Source organism: Palaemon carinicauda, chromosome 1 (genome assembly GCF_036898095.1).
Source record: "Palaemon carinicauda isolate YSFRI2023 chromosome 1, ASM3689809v2, whole genome shotgun sequence".
Lineage (NCBI taxonomy): Eukaryota > Metazoa > Arthropoda > Malacostraca > Decapoda > Palaemonidae > Palaemon > Palaemon carinicauda.
The window spans coordinates 256,957,845-256,981,654 of record NC_090725.1 but is presented as its reverse complement, the minus strand read 5'-3'; the positions used below and the strand labels follow the sequence as shown (position 1 = coordinate 256,981,654).

The 23,810-nt window shown below is 43.0% G+C and overlaps 1 protein-coding gene across 1 annotated transcript in view; it reads left to right on the top strand.

Moving 5' to 3' along the window:
* Positions 1–23,810, top strand: part of LOC137655373 (ATP-dependent zinc metalloprotease YME1L-like) — a 135,896-nt gene that overhangs the window by 39,599 nt on the left and 72,487 nt on the right. The window contains exons 3-4 of the mRNA XM_068389266.1: positions 11,753–11,915; positions 21,957–22,115. Of these exons, the coding sequence (XP_068245367.1) occupies positions 11,753–11,915; positions 21,957–22,115 (322 nt within the window). The remainder of the gene's footprint in view (positions 1–11,752; positions 11,916–21,956; positions 22,116–23,810) is intronic.

Genomic DNA, 23,810 nt, shown 5'->3' with positions numbered 1-23,810 from the left:
CAAGAGGGCATATACCGTCTCCATCGATTTGTCAGACGCATATTGGCACGTTCCAATAAGTCGCCGTCTCTCCCCCTACCTAGGATTCAAGCTACAACAAAAACTTTATGCTTTCAGGGCGATGCCCTTCGGACTAAACATAGCCCCAAGGATCTTTACGAAGCTTGCGAGCGCAGCTCTCAAACAGTTACGCCTAAAAGGGTTCCAGGTAGTAGCCTACCTGGACGATTGGTTGGTGTGGGCAGCATCCAGAGCAGAATGCTTGCAAGCTTCCCTACAAGTGATTCAGTTCCTGGAATATCTAGGCTTCATGATCAACAGAAAGAAGTCTCGTCTTTCTCCAGCTCAGAGGTTCCAGTGGTTGGGAATTCACTGGGATCTAGTGTCACACCGTCTTTCCATCCCGATGTCAAAGAGGAAGGAAATAGCGGGGTCTGTCAGGAGACTTCTAGGTTCCGAGAGGATATCAAGACGCGAACAAGAGAGGGTTTTGGGCTCTCTTCAGTTTGCATCAGTAACAGACCCAGTGCTAAGAGCACAGCTAAAAGATGCAGCGGGAGTATGGAGAACCTTTGCATCGAAAGAGCGAAGGGACTTGAAGAGACCGGTCCCACTTCGACTACGTTCTCTTCTCAGACCGTGGTCTCAAGCCAGTCGTCTAAAGAGGTCTCTACCTCTTCAGCCACCCCCCCCGTCAGTGACAATCCACACAGACGCCTCAAAGGTAGGGTGGGGGGGTCACTCCCATCGGAAAAAAGTGCAAGGGACCTGGTCCAAGCTATTTGGGACCTTTCACATAAACTTTCTAGAAGCTATGGCAGTGCTTCTTACCCTGAAGAAAGTATCCCCACGTCACTCGATCCATGTAAGGTTGGTACTGGACAGCGAGGTGGTAGTGAAATGTCTGAATCGGCGGGGATCGAGATCCCCACCTCTCAACCAGGTAATGTTAGCCATATTCCGACTGGCGGAGAAGAAGAAGTGGCACCTGTCAGCAGTTCACCTTCAAGGAGTCCGGAATGTGACCGCGGACGCTCTATCCAGGGTTACACCGATAGAGTCAGAATGGTCCCTAGACGCAGGATCATTCTCTTTCATCTTGAGACAAGTCCCAGAACTGCAGATAGACCTCTTCGCGACGAAGGACAACAAGAAGCTGCCGAAATATGTGTCCCCATACGTGGACCCCTTGGCAGAAGCAATAGATGCGATGTCCCTCGATTGGAACAGATGGTCCAGGATCTACCTGTTTCCCCCTCACAACCTGATGTTGAGGGTCCTCAACAAACTGAGATCCTTCAAGGGAGTAGCAGCAATAGTGGCCCACAAGTGGCCGAACAGTGTATGGTTCCCTCTAGCTCTGGAACTACGACTGAAGTTTCTACCACTCCCGGACCCAGTTCTGTCCCAGCAAGTCCAGAAGTCGACTGTCTACGCTTCATTACAGAAAACCCGAACCCTGCAGCTCATGATTTTCTCTCCCTAGCGGTGAAGAAACGGTTCGGAATCTCGAAAGATAGCATCGACTTCCTGGAAGAATACAAGTGTAAGTCTACTAGGAGGCAGTACGAATCTGCATGGAAGAAATGGGTAGCCTTTGTCAAAGATAAGAACCCGCACGAGATCTCTACGGAGTTCTGCCTATCCTTCTTCATTCACCTCCACGGACAGGGGCTGGCGGCTAACACAATTTCTACATGTAAGTCAGCTCTAACAAGACCCATTCTATATGCCTTCTAGGTAGACCTCGCTAACGAGATGTTTAATAAGATCCCAAAGGCCTGTGCTAGGCTTAGACCATCAGCTCCTCCAAAGCCTATTTCGTGGTCGTTAGACAAAGTCCTTCATTTTGCCTCATTACTAGATAATGAGGAATGTGCGTTGAAGGACCTGACTCAAAAAGTGATCTTCCTTTTTGCCCTTGCTTCTGGGGCCAGAGTTAGTGAGATTGTGGCCCTCTCGAGAGAGGAGGGCCGAGTTCAGTTCCTGGATGGGGGAGAACTGAACCTGTTTCCGGACCCTACGTTTCTCGCTAAGAACGAGTTGCCCACCAACAGGTGGGGTCCCTGGAGAATCTGCCCTCTGAAAGAAGATGCATCTCTATGTCCCGTAGAATGCCTAAAGGTCTATCTTCGTAGAACTTCAGACTTCCATGGGGGCCAACTATTCAGAGGAGAAACATCGGGCTCGAATTTATCTTTAAATCAGCTTAGGGTGAAAATTACATATTTTATTCGCAGAGCGGATCCTGACAGTTCACCCGCAGGTCATGATCCGAGGAAAGTTGCTTCATCCTTAAACTTCTTTAACTTTATGGATTTTGAACACCTTCGTTCATACACTGGCTGGAAGTCTTCCAGGGTATTCTTTCGCCACTATGCTAAGCAAGTGGAGCAGCTAAAGAGGTCTGTGGTAGCAGTTGGTTGCGTCGTTAACCCTGCTGTTTAACTCTGCGAGGAACAGCGGAATCATTTGGGACTTTGATTCTTGGGTGAGTGGTTAGTTATATGCGTTGATATAACTGGTAGTGAAGGCTCTGAGAGCCCACAGTGACTGTTCCAATGTTATGGTGATGGTAGCACAAGTACAGACAGGTGTGCCAAGCGTTTGCTAACGCTATTGTCAGCAAAGTAGTAACATGGACGTTAAGTTTGATACCGGGGTATGTGCAAGTGACATATATGTTTTCTTTCAGATAACCATTCATCCATGCACTACAGTACTTGTGTAAATTGTTGGTCATCCACCTAGCATATGTACATATTTATGGTGACCATGTCTATTTATTGTTTCTCAATAAACTTGTTCTCGGGAACCTTGCGTCTCCTTCACCTATTTTGATTTCATATTAATTTTTGAGCATTTAGCCTATGTATATTAATCGGGGATATCTATAATAGCCTATTCCTTAATGCAAAGCCTTGTTACACTGGTTTATACTTTCCTTGGCATAAAGGACTCCACCCCTTTCTGAGGACGGTGGTAGCAGCAAGTTTAATCCTACGCAGATATAACCTTTTGTCTAATTTTACTTTGACCAGGGTGCTGGTCGGGACTTTTCCTTTGGATACTGTAGTCCCGTAAGACTTCGCTTTACTTCATATAGAGTGAGACCACTATATGGTACTGGCTGGCGAGTGATTCATACATAGGTATATGTACTCTTCGTTCGTTTCTAGAGTCTAGTAGGACTCCTCCCTGTAGGGGGCAGGAAGCGCTTTCATGGCTTATGATTAGTGAAAAGATGTATAACGGTAACATCTTAGGTCTGTCAGTCGAGTTGACTAAGAAACATTCTTGAGGAGTACGGCACGTATTGAGAATCCACAGATACAGTAATGCTCTGGTATACTTCCATCAGGACGACATGGCTTGAGCCCAAAAAATTCGCTCAAAAATCTATTTTTGGGTAAGATAGCCATGTCGTCCTGATGGACCCGCCCTGCTCCTTTTCAAAAAAAAAAAAAAAAAAAAAATAAAGAGTGAAAAGGATCGTAGGACCCCTCCCTACATACAGTATCTGTAGCACCTCGTGTATCGCTACAAGGAATACAGATGGCGCCGTGAGCGGCGCAGGGCACGCTTTCGAAACGGGGAGGAGAGATGCCTTACGAACGGCTCCCCCCTTTCTTATCGTTTTCGTTTTCTTGCCATTTGACCCCTACGAAGTGTTAACTCTATTCGGGGTATAGATTGCTATGAGGCGTGTCAAGAATACGTCCACTGATATTTACGATATCCCTAAGGTCTTTTTAGGGATACTCGCTCCAGGAGTTAGAATTCTGGGTACCTGAAGGTAAATTCTCTGGGAATATCGCCGTAGTTGTAATATACCCTAGGAAGCTGCCTTTAAGGAACTTCCATCAGGACGACATGGCTATCTTACCCAAAAATAGATTTTTCGCTTCGCTCAAAATCCGTTTATTATTAAACTATTTGTTTGTCTAGTAAGTGAAAGTACACGAATAGGCTGAGGTTTTACATTTCCTGAATCTTCCCTTTACTAACCCACTTCCATCTCAATATGGAATCAGCAGTATGAATGCCAGAGAAGGTTAATAGAGATAATCAAAATTTTGAAAAAAATTCTAACATAAGTACTCTGTCCTCTGCTCTTAATTTGTGCCAATAAACCTAATACAAGTATTTTTGTCATAGGTCGGATTTTCACCACATAAAGTGACATACAGTACGTTCCTTGTACAGTATATGAAAAAGTACTTACAACTTGCTATTATTTTATATAGTTTTGGTGGCTCATGGAATACAGTACAGTACCACCATGAAAGACTATGGCATAATGGGGGTTACAGTACACAAAGGTGGTACGCATTTATGGACAGTACAGTACTGCCAACCTTACTTTGGATAGTGTATACAGTACAGTATACTGTCACTGTGCATACAGTACAGTTTACTGTCACTATTTATACAGTCATGCACACATGCGTCAGGCTTTCTCTCACAAATGTATGATTGAAATTTAGTTTTTGGAAACAAGTTTAATCTGTGAAATAGAGGAAGAAGGATAACACTCCCGTGTGGTCTCATTTGGTAGCTGGTGAAGGGTAGTGTGTTTGTGACTATCATTTTCTTTGCTTGTACTTACTGTTGAGGATGTAATGTAAGCCTGAGGATCTCTTCATTGGAAGGAGAAAGGATCTCTAATAAAGGAGCTTTAGAATTAGAGTTTAGTGAAAGGTTGAAAAAAGCAAATCGGACAATGGCTAGGTTAAGTAAAATTTGGAAATCAAATCACCTAAAATTTCATATAAAAATCAGACTATATAGTATATCAGTTTAGTGAGATCGGTGTTACTATATGGACATGAGTCATGGTATGACAATGAAAAAATCTCCAATAGATTTAGTAGATTTGAGAATAAAGCCCTCAGAAGGATATTGGGAGTTAGATGGGAGGACAGGATTAGAAATGAAACTATAAGAGAGATTACTCGAGTACCATATGTGGATGAGATCATGATGAGGGGTAGATGGAGATGGTTTGGACATGCTCTTCGCACTCCCCAAGAGAGATTAGTTCACCAAACGATTAAGTGGGCTCCACAAGGCACTAGAAGAATTGGAAGACCCAGGCCTACATGGCTGAGGACTATAAAGTGCGAAGTAGGAGATGATGAATGGAGAAGTACTGAATTAAAAGCTCAAGATAGAGACGACTGGCAAAATCTAACCGAGGCCCTTTGCGTCAATAGGCGTAGGAGGAGATGATGATGAGGATCTCTCCAATCCTGGATATCTTGGTAATATTGAGGATCTCTCCAATCAATCCTGAGAAGAGAAAAGCCCTAAAGGATATAGGACACTGGAGTACCTTATGTTCCAGGTTGACAGTCAGTGGGCTATGTGGGTACTCGAGCTTTTCTCAAGAGAATTGAAAAGCAGGAGGATCTAGATCTAAGGAACGCACTGCTGGACCATATTTTTCTTTGCTCCAGAGCACACGGGCTGTCTAAGAGCCCCGCCCGGACACAAGATCCGGGCAAGCTGCGCACACACTCACACGGCAATGTGGGATGCTTTCAGAAGAATTGGAAGTGGTGGCGGTTTCACAGACCAGAGAACTGGACTATCCATGTCCTATAATCTGGATACATCCTTCCATTCACCAACTTTCCCCCCCTCCTCCGACAATATCGTCATCCTATCGCCAAGGATCTCTGAAGCAATACGCTCTGCAGCAGGAGGCTCTGAAGATAATCAACAAGGGCATCCTGTAGGAGATCAAAGATGGGTTCCTCGGCTTCTACAGTCGACTCGTTCTTGTGAAAAAGGCTACTGAGGCTGGAGACCAGTCATTGACTTCTCAGGCGTGAACTTCTACATCAAGCATACTTCATTCAAGATGGAGATAGCGGCTACTGTCATCTAACCTGTCAGACCAGGAGGCTTCATGTTTATGCTGGACTGGGAAGGATGCCTACTGTCAGGTACCAGTCCACCCAGCATCCAGGAAGTATCTTCGGGTAGTAATAGACAACAAGGCCTACCAGTTCAAGGTGAACAAGTGTCATCCTGGTCCCATCTCAACGAGATTCGTCTTCTAGGGTACTTAGACAACTGGCTAATCCACACAGAGTTTCGGGAGGTATTTCTCGCTCATCAGGACAAGTTTCTCGAGTTATGTCAAGAACTGGAGGTTCTGATAAACTTAGAAAAGTCTGCCCTCTCTCCCATTCAAAGTTTAGTCTACTTGGGAATGAAGATCTATTCTCTCCAGGGGAAGGTGTTCCTTTTAGAAGACAAGATTTCTCGATTGCAGCAGGTTGCTCTCCCCTTCCTTTGAAGCTCTCAGGTCCCTGCTCGTCAGTGTCAGAGGTTGCTAGGTCATCTGGCTTCCATAGAGCGTCTGAGAAGACTGAGCATGAGCAACTTTCAGTGGAACTTCCAGTCATCGTGGTCCCAACATAGAGACAATTCTCAAGCTGTAGTTCCCTGTTGGATCAAGCTCCAAGGAGGATCTCCTCTGGTGGCTGAGTCAGGCAAACCTCAGGAAAGGCTTTCCTATGGGACTGCCTCAATGCTCATCCTTTTCCACTCGTCTGCTATTAAGAAAGGTACTCAGCAGAGTAAGGGAAATACCAGTCTTGTCATGACCCTAATAGTTCCGATGTGGTCACACCGGGAAAGGTACCGGATCTGCTTCATGGTATAGCAGAGGTCCCGAAGGGACCTAACACATTTTCTACAGCAGCCTTCGTTTCAGGATTTTCCACGGCACATTAGATTCCTTTCATCTTCACGCATGGAGGTTATCCGGTATCTCGTATCTCAGAGAGGATTTTTACGAGAGACTGAACAACAGATGTCTGAATACCTTTGAAAATCCTCAACAGTGGTCTACCAAGCCAAGTGGCCCATCTTTAGTGTTGGTGTGGTGAGAGGGGTATCTCTCTGCCAGTAATTGGTGACTTTTTGTTTAACCTCTGTAAGGAGAAACTCTACTCCGTTTTTGCAGTAAAAGGCCATCGCATCTTAATCAGCTTAGAGCCAGTATGAATGCTAGGTGAATATAAAAATACTACTGTATAAATAATTTTGTTATTAAAATTTTGTTTTTCTTCTATGGTATAGGTAACCTGCTCATTGAACACGTAGCACAAAACAAATCTTAGATGTATCTTTGAGCTGTATAGTAAATGAAAATCATGCTATAAAACTCAAAACGGAATTGTTGAAGTGGAATAAAAAGATTCGCCTACCTGAAGAGCATAGGCAGTAAATGTGAAGCGTACCCAACTCAAGACCATTTGCCATTTAGTGCCAAATCAGTCCTGCCCAACTGTAGCATACAACGAGGGTCGGCAACCTTTTGAACACAATGTGCCACTTGATAGTTAATACCATTATTTTTATTACCTTGTATGCCAGTTGTTGCATAACATAGATGTATTAATTTTGTTGCATTTAGTATTCTTTGTAACAAAAATATCTTTTATTTTAAGTTTATACCTCACCATACCACTGAGATCCTTGCCCTTGCTTCCCAAAGGCAAAAGTTTAAATTCCAGGTGAATATTTGGACACCTTGAATTTAACACTTATCATCAGAGTGATCCGTTGTAAGCCTGCTGCGATGGGGACTTTGGATGTGCTTCGTGTATAAAAATAATTTTCTTGATGAACTACGCATTGCAATTTCAGAATGGATTGACCAATTTTATCCTCAACCATTTTGTAAAGCCCTTATTTTTTCCTACCATAACAGGAGCACCATCTGTTTTAATGGCAAAAATCTTTCCTATGTCTTCCTCTATGTTCTCATAATTGTCAGTGAATGCCTTCAGTATGTCTTCTCCCTTGGTATTGCTATACATAGGTTTAAGATAACGCAGCTCCTCATGTACATCTGTGGCACTATACCGAGCAAAAACAGCCGAGCACGGAATGCCATTAATATTCACACTTTCATCCAGGCACACTGAGCACATGTGTACTTCTTAGAGCAACCAATTGCTGCTGATTTACATTATCAGCCATTTCAGAAATACGTCTTTTCATGGTTCTAGCTGAGATAGACATGTCTTTTATCCTTAGGATGATAACTTGGTTGTTTGATATGATATCAAATAAAACCTCTGAGGCCTCTAGAGAAGATGTTTTTAACAAAATCTGCTTCAATGAAAGTCTTTCTATGTTTGGCAATACACAAGGCTAGTTTGTAACTAGCTTCAGTTTCATTGTTTTTGCAAGCATTCAAGTTTTTGAACACTTTACAGTACTTAGCTTCTCATAGCGAGTTACTGCTTTCTTAATCGCCTCAGCTTTGTCAGCACTATCCTTGAAAACCTGCTTTTCTTTTGTTTCAAAATATGGTTTAACACTCAATGTCAACGCACAACATTTTCACAGCAGAGAGCACACACAGCATGATCATTCTGCTGAATAAATCCAAAGTAATTTCTTCGTGATGACTGAAATAATTGGACATTAAGCTTGATTTTTCCTTAGTAATCATGGTGACAATCAACAAGAAAGAATTTTATGGAAGGTGGCTAAAGACTCACTGAAACAACAAGGATCATACTCGGGTAGCTTATTCAATATCTCAAGGAATTATAAAAGGGACCATATTCAGGTAGCTTAATCAAGATCTCGAGGAATTATAGAAGGGACCATACTCAGGTAGTTTAATCAAGATCTCGAATAATTATAAAAGGGACCATACTCAGTAGCTTAATCAAGATCTCAAGGAATTATAAAAGGGACCATACTCAGGTAGCTTAATCAAGATCTCAACGAATTATAGAAGGGACCATAGTAGCTTAATCCAGATCTCAAGGAATTATAAAAGGGGCCATATTCAGTAGCTTAATCAAGATCTCAAGGACTTATAAAAGGGACCATACTAAGGTAGCTTAATCAAGATCTCAAGGAATTATAGAAGCGACCATACTCGGGTAGCTTAATCAAGACCTGAAGGAATTATAAAAGGGACCATACTCGGTAGCTTAATCAAGATTTCAAGGAATTATAAAAGGGACCATACTCGGTAGCTTAATCAAGATTTCAAGGAATTATAAAAGGGACCATACTCGGTAGCTTAATCAAGATTTCAAGGAATTATAAAAGGGACCATACTCAGTATCTTAATCAAGATCTCAAGGAATTATAAAACGGACCATACTCGGGTAGCTTAATGAAGATCTCAAGGAATTATAAAAGGGACCATATTTAGGTAGCTTAATCAAGATCTCCAAGAATTATAAAAGGGACCATACTTAAGGAGCTTAATCAAGATCTCAAGGAATTAAAAAAGGGACCATATTTAGGTAGCTTAATCAAGTTCTCAAGGAATTATAAAACGGACCATACTCGGGTAGCTTAATCAAGATCTTCAAGAATTCTAAAAGGGACCATACTCAGGTAGCTTAATGAAGATCTCAAGGAATTATAAAAGGGACCATACTCAGGTAGCTTAATCAAGATTTCAAGGAATTATAAAAGGGACCATACTCGGTAGCTTAATCAAGATTTCAAGGAATTATAAAAGGGACCATACTCAGTATCTTAATCAAGATCTCAAGGAATTATAAAACGGACCATACTCGGGTAGCTTAATGAAGATCTCAAGGAATTATAAAAGGGACCATATTTAGGTAGCTTAATCAAGATCTCCAAGAATTATAAAAGGGACCATACTTAAGGAGCTTAATCAAGATCTCAAGGAATTAAAAAAGGGACCATATTTAGGTAGCTTAATCAAGTTCTCAAGGAATTATAAAACGGACCATACTCGGGTAGCTTAATCAAGATCTTCAAGAATTCTAAAAGGGACCATACTCAGGTAGCTTAATGAAGATCTCAAGGAATTAAAAAAGGGACCATATTTAGGTAGCTTAATCAAGTTCTCAAGGAATTATAAAACGGACCATACTCAGGTAGCTTAATCAAGATCTTCAAGAATTCTAAAAGGGACCATACTCGTAGCTTAATCAAGATCTCCAGGAATTATAAAACGGACCATACTCAGGTAGCTTAATGAAGATCTCAAGGAATTATAAAAGGGACCATACTCAGGTAGCTTAATCAAGATCTCAAGGAATTATAAAAGGGACCATACTCAGGTAGCTTAATCAAGATCTTCAAGAATTCTAAAAGGGACCATACTCGTAGCTTAATCAAGATCTCCAGGAATTATAAAATGGACCATACTCAGGTAGCTTGATGAAGATCTCAAGGAATTATAAAAGGGGCCATACTCAGTAGCTTAATCAAGATCTCAAGGAATTATAAAACGGACCATACTCGGGTAGCTTAATGAAGATCTCAAGGAATTATAAAAGGGACCATATTTAGGTAGCTTAATCAAGATCTCAAGGAATTATAAAAGGGACCATACTCAAGTAGCTTAATCAAGATCTCAAGGAATTAAAAAAGGGACCATATTTAGGTAGCTTAATCAAGATCTCCAGGAATTATAAAACGGACCATACTCGGGTAGCCAATCTTACCTTATCAGGGAAATTACTTATTCCTGGATTAAACCATGTAAAATTGAATTTTTGCTGACTGGCACATATCATAGGAAAGGAAACATAAATAGATAGATAGGTAAAAAGATATGATAATTTAACTAATAAAGATAAAAGTAATGACACACACAATCTCTCTCTCTCTCTCTCTCTCTCTCTCTCTCTCTCTCTCTCTCTCTCTCTCTCTCTCTCTCTCTCTCTCTCTCTCAGTATTTTTAGAAATCTTTGCTGAGGAAGCTGGGTGAACCACAAGTAAGTATTGAAATGATAAATTTTATTATTAAAATTCTGTTTATTCAAGGCTACAAATTAGTTAAAAAGACAGAATTCCAACTTTTTCCATGTACATCAGAATCTATGAGTTATAAGTCATTGGGATGTAGAATCAATGTATTTAATTGAAATAGTTAAGGTTTAATTGTAAAATGATATCCTTTTGAAGGTATAATACAGTATTTTTAACCCATCATTTCGCTATTAATAATTTTTGATTTATCTAATCCTAAACTATTATTCATATAGTCACCAACTGCCTTTTATTATTATTTTGGTTAACAGCACACTTTTTAAGGAGGTTATGTTTTATCCCTTATTTGTGTGTGTGTGTGTTTGTTAGTGAACACCTTCTGGCCACAATATTAATCGTAGCGTAATGAAACTTACAGGTATTAACTGTTATGTTAAAATCTAGAAATGATTAAATTTTGGAAGGTCAAGGTCACGGTCGAGCAAAATGACCAATTCACATAATCAGCCATAAGTTTGGATGTCATTGTCACTGAGACTTCAAACTTGGTTCATGTTTGAGTGTATGAAAATCCATACCAATTGATACATATTAAGGTTGAAGATCAAGGTTGCTTCCAAGGTCAAGGTCAAGCAAAAGTTCAAATTCCATTCCACTCATCAACCATATGGCCACAATTTTAATCATAAAGTAATAAAACTTGCAAGGATTTTAAACCTACGTAAATTTTGGAAGGTCAAAGGTCAAGGTCACAGACGAGCAAAATGTCCATATCACATAATCAGGCATAAGTTTGGACATCCTTGTCACAGAGAGTTCAAACTTGGTTCATATTTGAGTGTATGAAAATCCACGCCAATTTATAAGCTGCCGTGGCGGAGGTGCTCCATTGAGTTCTCCTTTAGTTTTTAGTATGTATTTAAAGTTTTTAATTTAATGTCTAATGATTCAATTATATTTAACTTACTAAATTATATATTTTTTCATTTTGTCATCTTACACTTTGCAGACAGTCGAAAAGCTTCGTGAAAGTGACTTGAAAGAGATCCGCCAGGTTTTAACTCCTCAAACTGTGAAACACATAGCTCTTTATGGTCCAGAGCTGCTATATTCTCAATTGTCTTCAGTACAGTCCAGACATTTTCAGATCTCGCCCTTTTCATTTTTTAAAGGTATGCACTATAGTTTTTGTTTCTATTTACTTGCATGGTTATGTAGGTGGTTACCTGTTGCTTTAATTCTTGTTATGATGAAGGATGATAATTTTAAATTAGATATTATGACTGTCTCATGAATGACTCATTCCAGAATATCGTATTTCAAAAGTAACATATTTCTAACTATACAAACCTGAGTCCTTTAATATGAGAATTGATTCAAGCTCTGCTGGAACTCGACAGTTAAAACTTATAATAAGGTGTTGGCAATAGCTGCTAGTTACCAGCTGTTGGTGGCGGGAAAACTCCGCCCCTTCTGTCAGAACACTGAAGGGTCACTTTAATTGAGTATGGGACATTATTGGGAAGATGAAGGCAGGAAGTTAAAAGACCAGGGTTTTGTATACTGTAGTTAGCAAAATTACAAGTAATTTTGTAAAATTTGTTATTTGTTCTAACATGAATACAAACCTTTGTCTTTTAATATGAGACTTATTCTTAGGTGGGTGGAAGTCCCTACTACCAAAGGGGCAGGCTAAAATCAGGATCAGCTATGCCCAGACCCGATAAGGTGCAGAACGTTGCATTCTAGACACCTTGAGAACCAAAGTCGAAAGCACCGCCAGGTTCACGGCCCAGGTAACCAAGGCTGTTGCACAAGAAAATCTCTCTCTTAGAGCAGTGAGTCTGTTAAAGTAAGACTTATCCAAATCAGTGGATTCAGTCATACATATCTCTCCTCGCCTTGTAAGGAGGTGGTTTTAACAATAATAAAAAAGCTGCTAGCTATAAGTGGTGTTTACCTGTATCAGTGCAGTTTCATGGGATCCCAAAAGGTATGCCCCAAGGGAGGGGAAGAAGAGAGGAAAAAGGGCCAGACACTCACTCTCCTAGAATTCTGTTGTAATTGTTATCATAGATATGATACTTTTGGTTCTGTAAAGGAGTCAGGGTCACTACACAATTTGCTGAGCAGCAATCACAGGTCCTAGTGAAAATGTATTCAGAAACCTACGGGTGCATTTTTACAAATAATGAACAATAAAGGTTGTCTGACGATTCCATATTCCAGTGTCTAAAACTTGAGCCACTGAGATATTTTTCTTGAAGGCTAGAGTAGCACCAACTCCTCTAATCTCATGGTCGTACACCGTAACTTGGTCTGATGCAATGGGGGATCTAGAGCAAAATGCTCTATTGATAGTCTCTGTAACCTAGGTATGGCAATCTTGGTACTCTTAAGGTAACTCCCGAGTGACCTAACATGACACACAGTAAATCCACTGAATCTTCAGTTACTCCCCATAGCAAAGAAACTAAATGATGAAAACCTGTAATCAGTAATTGATGGATTTTGTGTGTTTTACAGTACTACAAAGTTTGGAACAAACAAAAATACCTGTCTTCAGTGCTCAGAGTGAGAGAACAAATACTAAATCTCGCGGATTGGTTTGTTCCATACTTTTAGTGAAGAATGATAATTCCCACAAGGATGAAATATCCCCTCCTCTCAGTACTTGTCTCTGGTCAAACTATACCCTTTTACTGCTGAGACGGAGGTGTTTTTCCCTTTCTTATGTACACCGGATCAGATGAATTCCGTCGGAATGGGCCCAAACCAATACTAACGTCAGCATCCAAGTGAATACCGAGGGCCGTGGACCACCCGAAGCAAAGCAAAGCAATTGAAAAACTTTACTCCCTAGGACAAAGCATAGATTTTTTTTTTCATGATTTACGAGGATTTGGAAGAACGTATCCCTGAGATTGAGTAAAATCATAAAGTTGTTCTTCCTTTGGGCATTCCTGCCTGTACTGAGCATTTTCATCCCAGTTTCAATAGTAAAAGGGTATTGTTCGGCCTTGAGCCAAGTACTGAGACTGAGAGGAGTGGATATTTCCTCCTCGTGGGAATTATCATTGCTCATTAGAATGATAAAAACAGACCTATCCCCTCGTGAGATTCAACCTCCTGCCTGTGATGTAAGAGATCTGATACTGGTCTCCAGTCCCCTGAGGCCTTTTGACCAAAAACAGCTGGCTGAAGTTGGTCTATTACCACTTTCCTGCCTTTAATTGCTGATCTAGGGCCTTCGTCAAGGTCGTTATTTCTCATGATCAGGGACAGGGCTTGTAGATAGGAAGTCTCGGACTCATTGCAATCCAAACCGACTGCTTGCGTAAACTGTCCTACAGAATCGGGGGAGTCCTCACCCTGGGGAAAGGACGCTTCTCTCTGGAAAGGAATCATGCTGTTTCTTGTCTTCCTGTTCGAATACTATACTGGGTAGGTGCCAAAGAGGGTCGAGGATTAAAAACTTATCCATAATTTCTGTATTTGAGTAACAAAAGAATATCATGGGCCAAAATTTGCCCTTTGTTTAGGATCTCTCCTTTAAAAAGACCTAGGGGAGTCAACTAATTTCTTAGCCTTCTTTGGATCTTTTTGAAAAGGGTGAATAAGGGTCCTCATTCACTTCTGAGCAGGCAACATTCAATAGATTCTGGATCTGAAGGTGATTGCCCAGATGAAATATGTTCCAATGATGGTTCGGTACTCTCAAAGGCTGACCATAGGCAAACTTGTTTGGTGATAATCTGTAATTTACAATATAGGAGATGCATTTTGATGATCTCGATCACCTATAACGCAGCGAGTGAAGATGTAACACCAAACCCCAGTCAACCGCACTGGAATACTTAGCCTGCGTTCAGCAGCAGTAATTTGACTGTGCTGAGGGCTTGGAATTGGCATCCTTGTGTATGTCTTTATTATTTATCCCATATATATGTGGGAGTAAAGGGGGTGAAAGCATATCAAAAGCAGGAGCTCACATGCCAACTGGTGAGTGAGTTTGTGTGCCAATAGACTTGAGCAGACCACCAAGTGTCTGCTCTAAGTTAAATGAATGATTGTGAAAAGATAGGCAAAAATCCTTGCTGATACCAAAAATTAAAATGAGAGTGCTAGCGTAGGTGCTTCCATAGGAGGTTGCTCTAGCAATCAGGTGAGAGAATGCGCTATCTATCTTGAGAAAGTGAGCGATCAATCCTGAGTAGAGGAGAAGAGACATGATCGATTGCGAACAGATGGGAGGGTGTGATAGATTATGATTAGGTGAGAGGGTGATTGATCAACTGTGAGCAGGTGAGATGGTGTATGATTAATCACAAGTAGATGAGAAGGTGAGTGATCGATTGTGAACACCTAGTATTTTGCCTAGTATCACTCTAATGGGTCCTGCTTCTCAAAATAAGCACGTCTACAATCATCATTCAACCAGGGTGTTTGTCTTTCACTCGGTATCTTAGCACATCAGAAGGGATATCCCTATCAATTAGGTTAAAGGTCAAAGTGAAGAGGTCAATGCCTGTCGGGTGGGCGGAGCTTATCCGTCACCTGCAAGTAATTACAACCACCATGTTAAAATTTGAACAGCTACTTTTTAAATATTTAACTTAGCCGGTGAATATATAATAGCTGCAACTCTGTTGCTCGACAGACACATACAGTAAAAACTCGCCAGCGATCGCTATACAGGTTGCGGGTGTGCCCACCAGCGCCAACTGTCGGCCAGATACCACTCTCGATGTAAACAAAGACTCAATTTCTTCTCTGTCGACGTGTCGACAAGACGTACTTTACTCGCTGTTGAACCTGGAGTTTTTCCCATCATATTTGGTGAAGTACTTTAATTTGGTTTGAGCTTTCGCAGTACAGGTGTTTTTCTTCAAATAAATCCTTGAACTCTTTTTTGGATCGGATTAATTGTTGATGACTTAGATCGTTTTTTGGAATTTTCCCTTGACTAATTCAAAATGGCTGACCTTTCACAAGTTCCCAAGTTCAGAAAATGTAATGCTAGGGATTGTCATAGGCGTCTTCCAAAGGCTTCTCTCGACCCTCACACTGTTTGTTCCAATTGTCGGGGTAAAACCTGTCAATTGGAAGATCGGTGTGAGGAATGCGTGGGCCTTTCGGAATTCGATTTTATCGAATTTGAGAAATATACACGCAGACTAGAGAGAGATAGGGTAAGGAGAAGTTCTTCTAGGTCGGTAGATTTTTCCTCTCCACATGCCCCTGAACCTAATCCTTCCCCTGTAGTGGTTGTTCCTAACCCCCCTCCTAGCACTCAGGAACCGTCGATGCAAGACATGATGCGTGCTATTCATGCCTTGGGGGAGAGAGTTGAGGCCTTAGCAAGTGACCGAAATCAACTCATGGCGGACGTAAAGGAACTAAAGTGCCAAAGTGCCACGGCGGAAAGTGTTAAAGTGCCTAGTGTTTCTCAAAGTGTTGTGAACAGTGTTGCGCTCGAGGGTTCGTCTGTTCGTGCCTGTCGTCCTCCTAGTCCGGGACCTCTTGCAAGCTCCCAAGCCCAGGGGAGAAGCAATGTCGTACGACTCATGGGTTCGAGAGGCCTTGATCAGCGAACAGACGTTCCCTCTATGGTATCAGGCGTATCTCTCCAAGATCGCCCCTACCAACGTAAGACGAGAGAGCCCATTTTTACCTCGTCGTCCGAAGGTGTTTCTCGTAAGAAACCTTGGACCAAGGTCTCCAGACCTTTGAAGCGTAAATCGGTCCCTTCAGGACAAGTCCAACGTCCCGGTTGTAGCCACTGGGACAGTTCGGACCCGTTGCCGTCATCTGATGACTGCTCGCCGCCTAAGAGAGGCAAAGTTGTGCCGTCTCAGTCGCTCACCCCGTCTGTTACCGCACCTGCGTCCGTAGACCCTAAATGGGTGTTACTGCAAGACATGCAGTCCAAGCTTGCGTCCTTGATGGAGGACTACAATGCGGAGAAGGTTTCCGTTGAACCTACTGGCCATCAACCATCCAAGCGGTCTGTTGTGCGTCCTGTTGACGTTGAGGTAGCTTTCTCGCGTCAACCAGTTGGGGTAGTACCTCATCCGATGCGACCCAGTGTGGATTTCCAGCCGCACGTTGACGTTAGGCAACGCACTGATGTGATTGGTGACGTTCAGGACGTTCATCAACCATCAGAGTTGACTTGTTTTGACGCGGTGCGTCAACCTCCGCAACCCGGTTTGGTGTTGACTGCACAACCCAGACGGTCTAAACAGTCTCGGGTGGACGCTGTGCGTCCTCGCGCACCTGTGGTTGTTGACAGTTCCCAGACTGTTCAGCAGTTCCAGGACGCTGCGTCCGGCTCCGTCACGTATGCACCAGTGCGACCGGACTCTGCGAGTCAAACGTTGCCCACACCTTTGCCGTTTTCTCATCAGTTATCGGATGAGGAACTGTCAGATGAGGACGTTGCTGAACCACATCCTGAGGATCAACCTTCAGAACTTGATGAGCCTAAAGCAGTTCAACCATCCTTGGACTTTAGAAAAGTCATGGCTGTGTTTAAAGAGTTGTTCCCTGACCACTTTATTTCTGTGGCTCCTCGTTCGCCGCCGTCAGAGTTTGTCTTAGGCGTTCCTACTACCATGCCTGCCTTTACTAAACTCGTTCTCTCTCGCTCATCCAAGAGAGCTTTACGGCTGTTAGGCGATTGGTTAGAGACCAAGAGGAGTTTAGGGAAGACAGCATTTGCCTTCCCCCCATCTAAACTCTCGTCTAGATCGAGCGTCTGGTATGCCACGGGAGAAGTTCTCGGCTTGGGAGTTCCTGCCTCTGCCCAGGGCGACTTCTCAAGTCTTGTAGACTCTCCCCGCCGCCTTGCCATGAGACGCTCGAAGATTTGTTGGTCACCCTCGGACCTGGACCACCTTCTTAAAGGTATATTTAGGGCGTTCGAAGTCTTTAACTTCCTAGACTGGTGTTTAGGAGCCCTGAGTAGGAAAATCTCTTCTGCTGATAAGGATGTTTCCTTACTCATTATGTCCTGCATGGACAAGGCCGTCCGTGATGGGTCCAACGAACTTGCCGCTTCATTCACGTCCGGAGTCCTGAAGAAACGAGTGTCTCTATGCTCTTTCCTGTCTGCTGGAGTGACGCCATGCCAAAGATCTGAGCTACTCTTTGCGCCCTTGTCCAAGTCCCTGTTTCCTGAAGTCTTGGTTAAGGAAATTGCCTTGTCTTTAGTGCAGAAGGACACCCACGATCTAGTTGCGTCCTCGGCTCGCAAAGCTCCCCCTTTGCCTGCATTGTCTGCTAGACCTAGGATAGACACTCCAGCGTCTCGGTTTATCCCGCCCTTTCGTGGCAGAGCCTCCAGCAGGGGAGGTGCTCGTGCCGAAGGGAAGAGAGGGAAGAGAAAAGGATCCAAGTCCTCTAAGGGCAGAGTCTGACTGCCCGCAACTTCAGACAGCAGTAGGTGCCAGACTCAAGAACTTCTGGCAAGCCTGGGAGAAGAGAGGCGCAGATCAACAATCTGTGAGGTTGCTCAGAGAGGGGTACAAAATCCCTTTTGTACGCAAACCCCCTCTAGCGACGTCCCCCATCGATCTCTCTCCCAGGTACAGAGAGGAAGAAAAGAGACAAGCCCTGAAACTGGAAGTGTCTCTTTTGCTAGAGAAGGGAGCTGTGGTCAAAGTCTCAGACCTTCAATCACCGGGGTTTTATAACCGTCTCTTCCTAGTATCAAAGAAGACAGGAGGTTGGAGACCGGTGCTAGACGTCAGTGCTCTGAATGTCTTTGTCACAAAGACGAAGTTTACCATGGAGACCACAAAGTCAGTCCTAGCAGCGGTCAGAAAGGAAGACTGGATGGTCTCTCTAGACCTAAGGGACGCCTACTTCCACATCCCCATTCACTCAGACTCCCAACCCTATCTGAGATTCGTCTTCGAAGATGTGGTGTACCAGTTTCGGGCCCTGTGCTTTGGCCTAAGCACAGCTCCTCTCGTGTTTACGAGGCTTATGAGGAATGTGGCAAAATTCCTCCACTTATCGGACATCCGAGCCTCCCTTTATTTGGACGACTGGCTTCTCAGAGACTCTTCCAGTCGTCGCTGTCTGAAGGATCTCAATTGGACTCTAGATCTGACCAAGGAATTGGGACTCCTAGTCAATTTGGAAAAGTCACAGCTGGTCCCATCCCAAACTATTCTGTATTTAGGGATGGAGATTCACAGTCAAGTTTTTTCGGGCTTTTCCGTCGGCCCCCAGAATAGATCAAGCCCTGCTCTCCATCCAGAAGATGCTGAAGAAAGAACGCTGCTCAGTCAGGCTGTGGATGAGTCTGGTAGGGACGCTGTCATCCCTGGAGCAATTTGTCTCGCTAGGAAGGCTACACCTCCGTCCTCTTCAATTCCATCTGGCTTTTCACTGGAAAAAGAACAAGACGCTAGAGGCGGTCTCGATCCCGATTTCCGAAAAGATAAAGTCTTGTCTGACTTGGTGGAAGGACAATATCAGCCTACGAGAGGGTCTTCCCCTGGCAGTTCAGATACCCAACCACGTTCTCTTCTCGGACGCATCGGACTTGGGTTGGGGCGCGACGCTGGACGGTCGGGAATGCTCAGGTCTGTGGAACTCGAGTCAGAGGAGCATGCATATCAACAGCAAGGAGCTTTTGGCGGTTCATCTGGCCTTGATAAGCTTCGAGAATCTCCTTCGAGGCAAAGTGGTGGAGGTAAACTCGGACAACACCACGGCCTTGGCGTACATTTCCAAACAGGGAGGTACCCACTCACTGACGTTGTACGAGATCGCAAGGGACCTGCTCATCTGGTCAAAAGATCGAGGCATCTCCCTAGTAACGAGGTTCATCCAGGGCGACTTGAACGTCCTAGCAGATTGTCTCAGTCGGAAAGGTCAAGTAATTCCAACCGAATGGACCCTCCACAAGGATGTGTGCAAGAGACTTTGGGCGACTTGGGGTCAACCCACCATAGATCTCTTTGCAACCTCGCTGACCAAGAGGCTTCCAATCTATTGCTCTCCAGTCCTGGACCCAGCAGCAATACATATAGATGCCTTCCTCCTAGATTGGTCACATCTGGATCTTTACGCATTCCCACCATTCAAGATTGTCAACAAGGTACTGCAGAAATTCGCCTCTCACGAAGGGACAAGGTTGACGTTAGTTGCTCCCCTCTGGCCCGCGAGAGAATGGTTCACCGAGGTACTTCGATGGCTAGTAGACGTTCCCAGAAGTCTTCCTCTAAGAGTAGACCTTCTACGTCAGCCACACGTAAAGAAGGTACACCAAAGCCTCCACGCTCTTCGTCTGACTGCCTTCAGACTATCGAAAGACTCTCGAGAGCTAGAGGCTTTTCGAAGGAGGCAGCCAGTGCGATTGCTAGAGCAAGGAGAGCTTATACCATTAGAGTCTACCAATCGAAGTGGGAAGTCTTCCGAGACTGGTGCAAGTCAGTTTCCGTATCCTCGACCAGTACCTCTGTAGCCCAAATAGCTGATTTTCTCTTATACCTGAGAAAAGGACGATCCCTTTCAGCTCCCACTATCAAGGGCTACAGAAGCATGTTGGCCTCGGTCTTCCGGCATAGAGGCTTAGATCTTTCCAACAATAAAGATCTGCAAGACCTCCTTAAGTCTTTCGAGACCTCTAAGGAGCGTCGTTTGGCTACTCCTGGGTGGAATTTAGACGTGGTCCTAAGATTCCTCATGTCAGACAGGTTTGAGCCTTTACAGTCAGCCTCCCTGAAAGATCTCACTCTTAAGACTCTTTTCCTGGTATGCTTAGCCTCGGCTAAAAGAGTCAGTGAGCTTCATGCCTTCAGCAAGAACATCGGGTTTTCGTCAGAAAAAGCTACTTGTTCTCTGCAACTTGGTTTCCTAGCCAAAAATGAGCTACCTTCTCGTCCCTGGCCTAAATCTTTCGATATTCCTAGCTTATCGGAGATCGTAGGCAATGAACTAGAAAGAGTCTTATGCCCTGTTAGAGCTCTTAAGTTCTACTTAGCTCGTACTAAACCTTTACGAGGCCAATCTGAAGCGTTATGGTGTTCGGTTAAGAAACCATCCTTGCCTATGTCAAAGAATGCTTTGTCATATTTTATCAGATTGTTAATACGAGAAGCTCATTCACACTTGAGTGAGGAAGACCGATCTTTGCTTAAGGTTAAGACGCACGAGGTTAGAGCTGTAGCAACTTCCGTGGCCTTTAAGCAAAATAGATCTCTGCAAAGTATCATGGACGCAACCTATTGGAGAAGCAAGTCAGTGTTCGCGTCATTTTACTTAAAAGATGTCCAGTCTCTTTACGAGAACTGCTACACACTGGGACCATTCGTAGCAGCGAGTGCAGTAGTGGGTGAGGGCTCAACCACTACAATTCCCTAATTCCATATCCTTTTAATCTGTCTCTTGAAATGTTTTAATGTTGTTTTTATGGGTTGTCCGGAAGGCTAAGAAGCCTTTCGCATCCTGGTTGATTTGGCGGGTGGTCAAAGTCATTTCTTGAGAGCGCCCAGATTAGGGGTTTGATGAGGTCCTGTTGTATGGGTTGCAGCCCTTGATACTTCAGCTCCTGGGGGTCTGTCAGCATCCTAAGAGGATCGCTGGGCTCCGTAAGGAAGACGTACTTACAAGGCAGAGTAATCGTCTAAGTCGACTTCCTTACCAGGTACCTATTTATTTTGGTTTTGTTATATTGATAACTGTCAAAATGAAATAAAAAACTCTTAGCTTATACGATGTAAACATATTTAACCCTGGTCTCTACCCACCTCCTTGGGTGTGAATCAGCTATTATATATTCACCGGCTAAGTTAAATATTTAAAAATGATATTTTAATTATAAAATAAATTTTTGAATATACTTACCCGGTGAATATATAAATTAAACGACCCTCCCTTCCTCCCCAATAGAGACGCAGTGGGATGAGAAGAAATTGAGTCTTTGTTTACATCGAGAGTGGTATCTGGCCGACAGTTGGCGCTGGTGGGCACACCCGCAACCTGTATAGCGATCGCTGGCGAGTTTTTACTGTATGTGTCTGTCGAGCAACAGAGTTGCAGCTATTATATATTCACCGGGTAAGTATATTCAAAAATTTATTTTATAATTAAAATATCATTTCCAGCTATGCTGAAAACATACTACTATTAAAGGACACAGGTTTGTATAAGGAAAGATGAAAATTATTACAAAAAATGTCTGATTTTACTTTCAGGGAACAGAGGGTGGTACGAGTCTCATGTGTCTTGTAATACTTTTTTGGAAAATAAGCAAAATGGTGAAAGCTTGTCAAGTATATTGAGAGAAGCAGAAATCAGACCTTTATTCAGGATTACTCAAAACATTCTAAGGTCACAACAGTGCCTTAGTACAAGTAAGTTTTTCGCTTCTTTGCATATGCAGTAGTCCTTATATATCAAATGTAGAATTTGTTAATTATTGTCAACATTTATTTGATAGTTTATTATGCAATCTGCAGGAAGTGGTCATATTTTGATAAATTCTATAATATTGCTTATATCATAGAGCTGCAGTTTGCTTTTACAGTACAGTAATCCCTTGGCTATCCTGGGTGTTCCATTCCAGACCCACCCGCGATAGCTGAAAAACCGCTAAGAAGATACAGAAATCTAAAGTATATTTTCTTTATTTTTTAAATTTTACATATTTCTTTTTTTTTTCTAATGAATTTAAGCTTTTATAAAACCTCATAACATACCTATAAACCTGTTATACACTCAAAACACTTTTTAAGCCATAAATTACCTTTAATGTAGGCACATTCTTATGTACATACATACATATACCAAGGCACTTCACCCAATTTTGGGGGGGTAGCCGACATTAACAAATGAATCAAAACAAAAAAGCGGACCTCTACTCTCTACGTTCCTCCAGCCTAACAAGGGACTCAACCGAGTTCAGCTGGTACTGCTTGGGTGCCACAGCCCACCCTCCCACATTATCCACCACAGATGAAGCTTCATAATGCTGAATCCCCTACTGCTGCTACCTCCGCAGTCATCTAAGGCATCGGAGGCAGCAGCAGGGCCTACCAGAACTGTGTCACAATCGCTCGCCATTCATTCCTATTTCTAGCACGCTCTCTTGCCTCTCTCACATCTATCCTCCTATCACCCAGAGCTTTCTTCACTCCATCCATCCACCCAAACCTTGGCCTTCCTCTTGTACTTCTCCCATCAACTCTTGCATTTATCACCTTCTTTAGCAGACAGCCATTTTCCATTCTCTCAACATGGCCAAACCACCTCAACACATTCATATCCACTCTAGCTGCTAACTCATTTCTTACACCAGATCTGACCCTCACCACTTCGTTTCTAACCTTATCTACTCGAGATACACCAGCCATACTCCTTAGACACTTCATCTCAAACACATTCAATTTCTGTCTCTCCGTCACTTTCATTCCCCACAACTCCGATCCATACATCACAGTTGGAACAATCACTTTCTCATATAGAACTCTTTTTTACATTCATGCCCAACCCTCTATTTTTTACTACTCCCTTAACTGCCCCCAACACTTTGCAATCTTCATTCACTCTCTGACGTACATCTGCTTCCACTCCACCATTTGCTGCAACAACAGACCCCAAGTACTTAAACTGATCCACCTCCTCAAGTAACTCTCCATTCAACATGACATTCATTCTTGCACCACCTTCCCTTCTCGTACATCTCATAACCTTACTCTTACCCACATTAACTCTCAACTTCCTTCTCTCACACACTCTTCCAAATTCTGTCACTAATCGGCCAAGCTTCTCTTCTGTGTCTGCAACCAGTACAGTATCATCCGCAAACAGCAACTGATTTACCTCCCATTCATGGTCATTCTCGTCTACCAGTTTTAATCCTCGTCCAAGCACTCGAGCATTCACCTCTCTCACCACTCCATCAACATACAAGTTAAACAACCACGGTGACATCACACATCCCTGTCTCAGCCCCACTCTCACCGGAAACCAATCACTCACTTCATTTCCTATCCTAACACATGCTTTACTACCTTTGTAGAAACTTTTCACTGCTTGCAACAACCTTC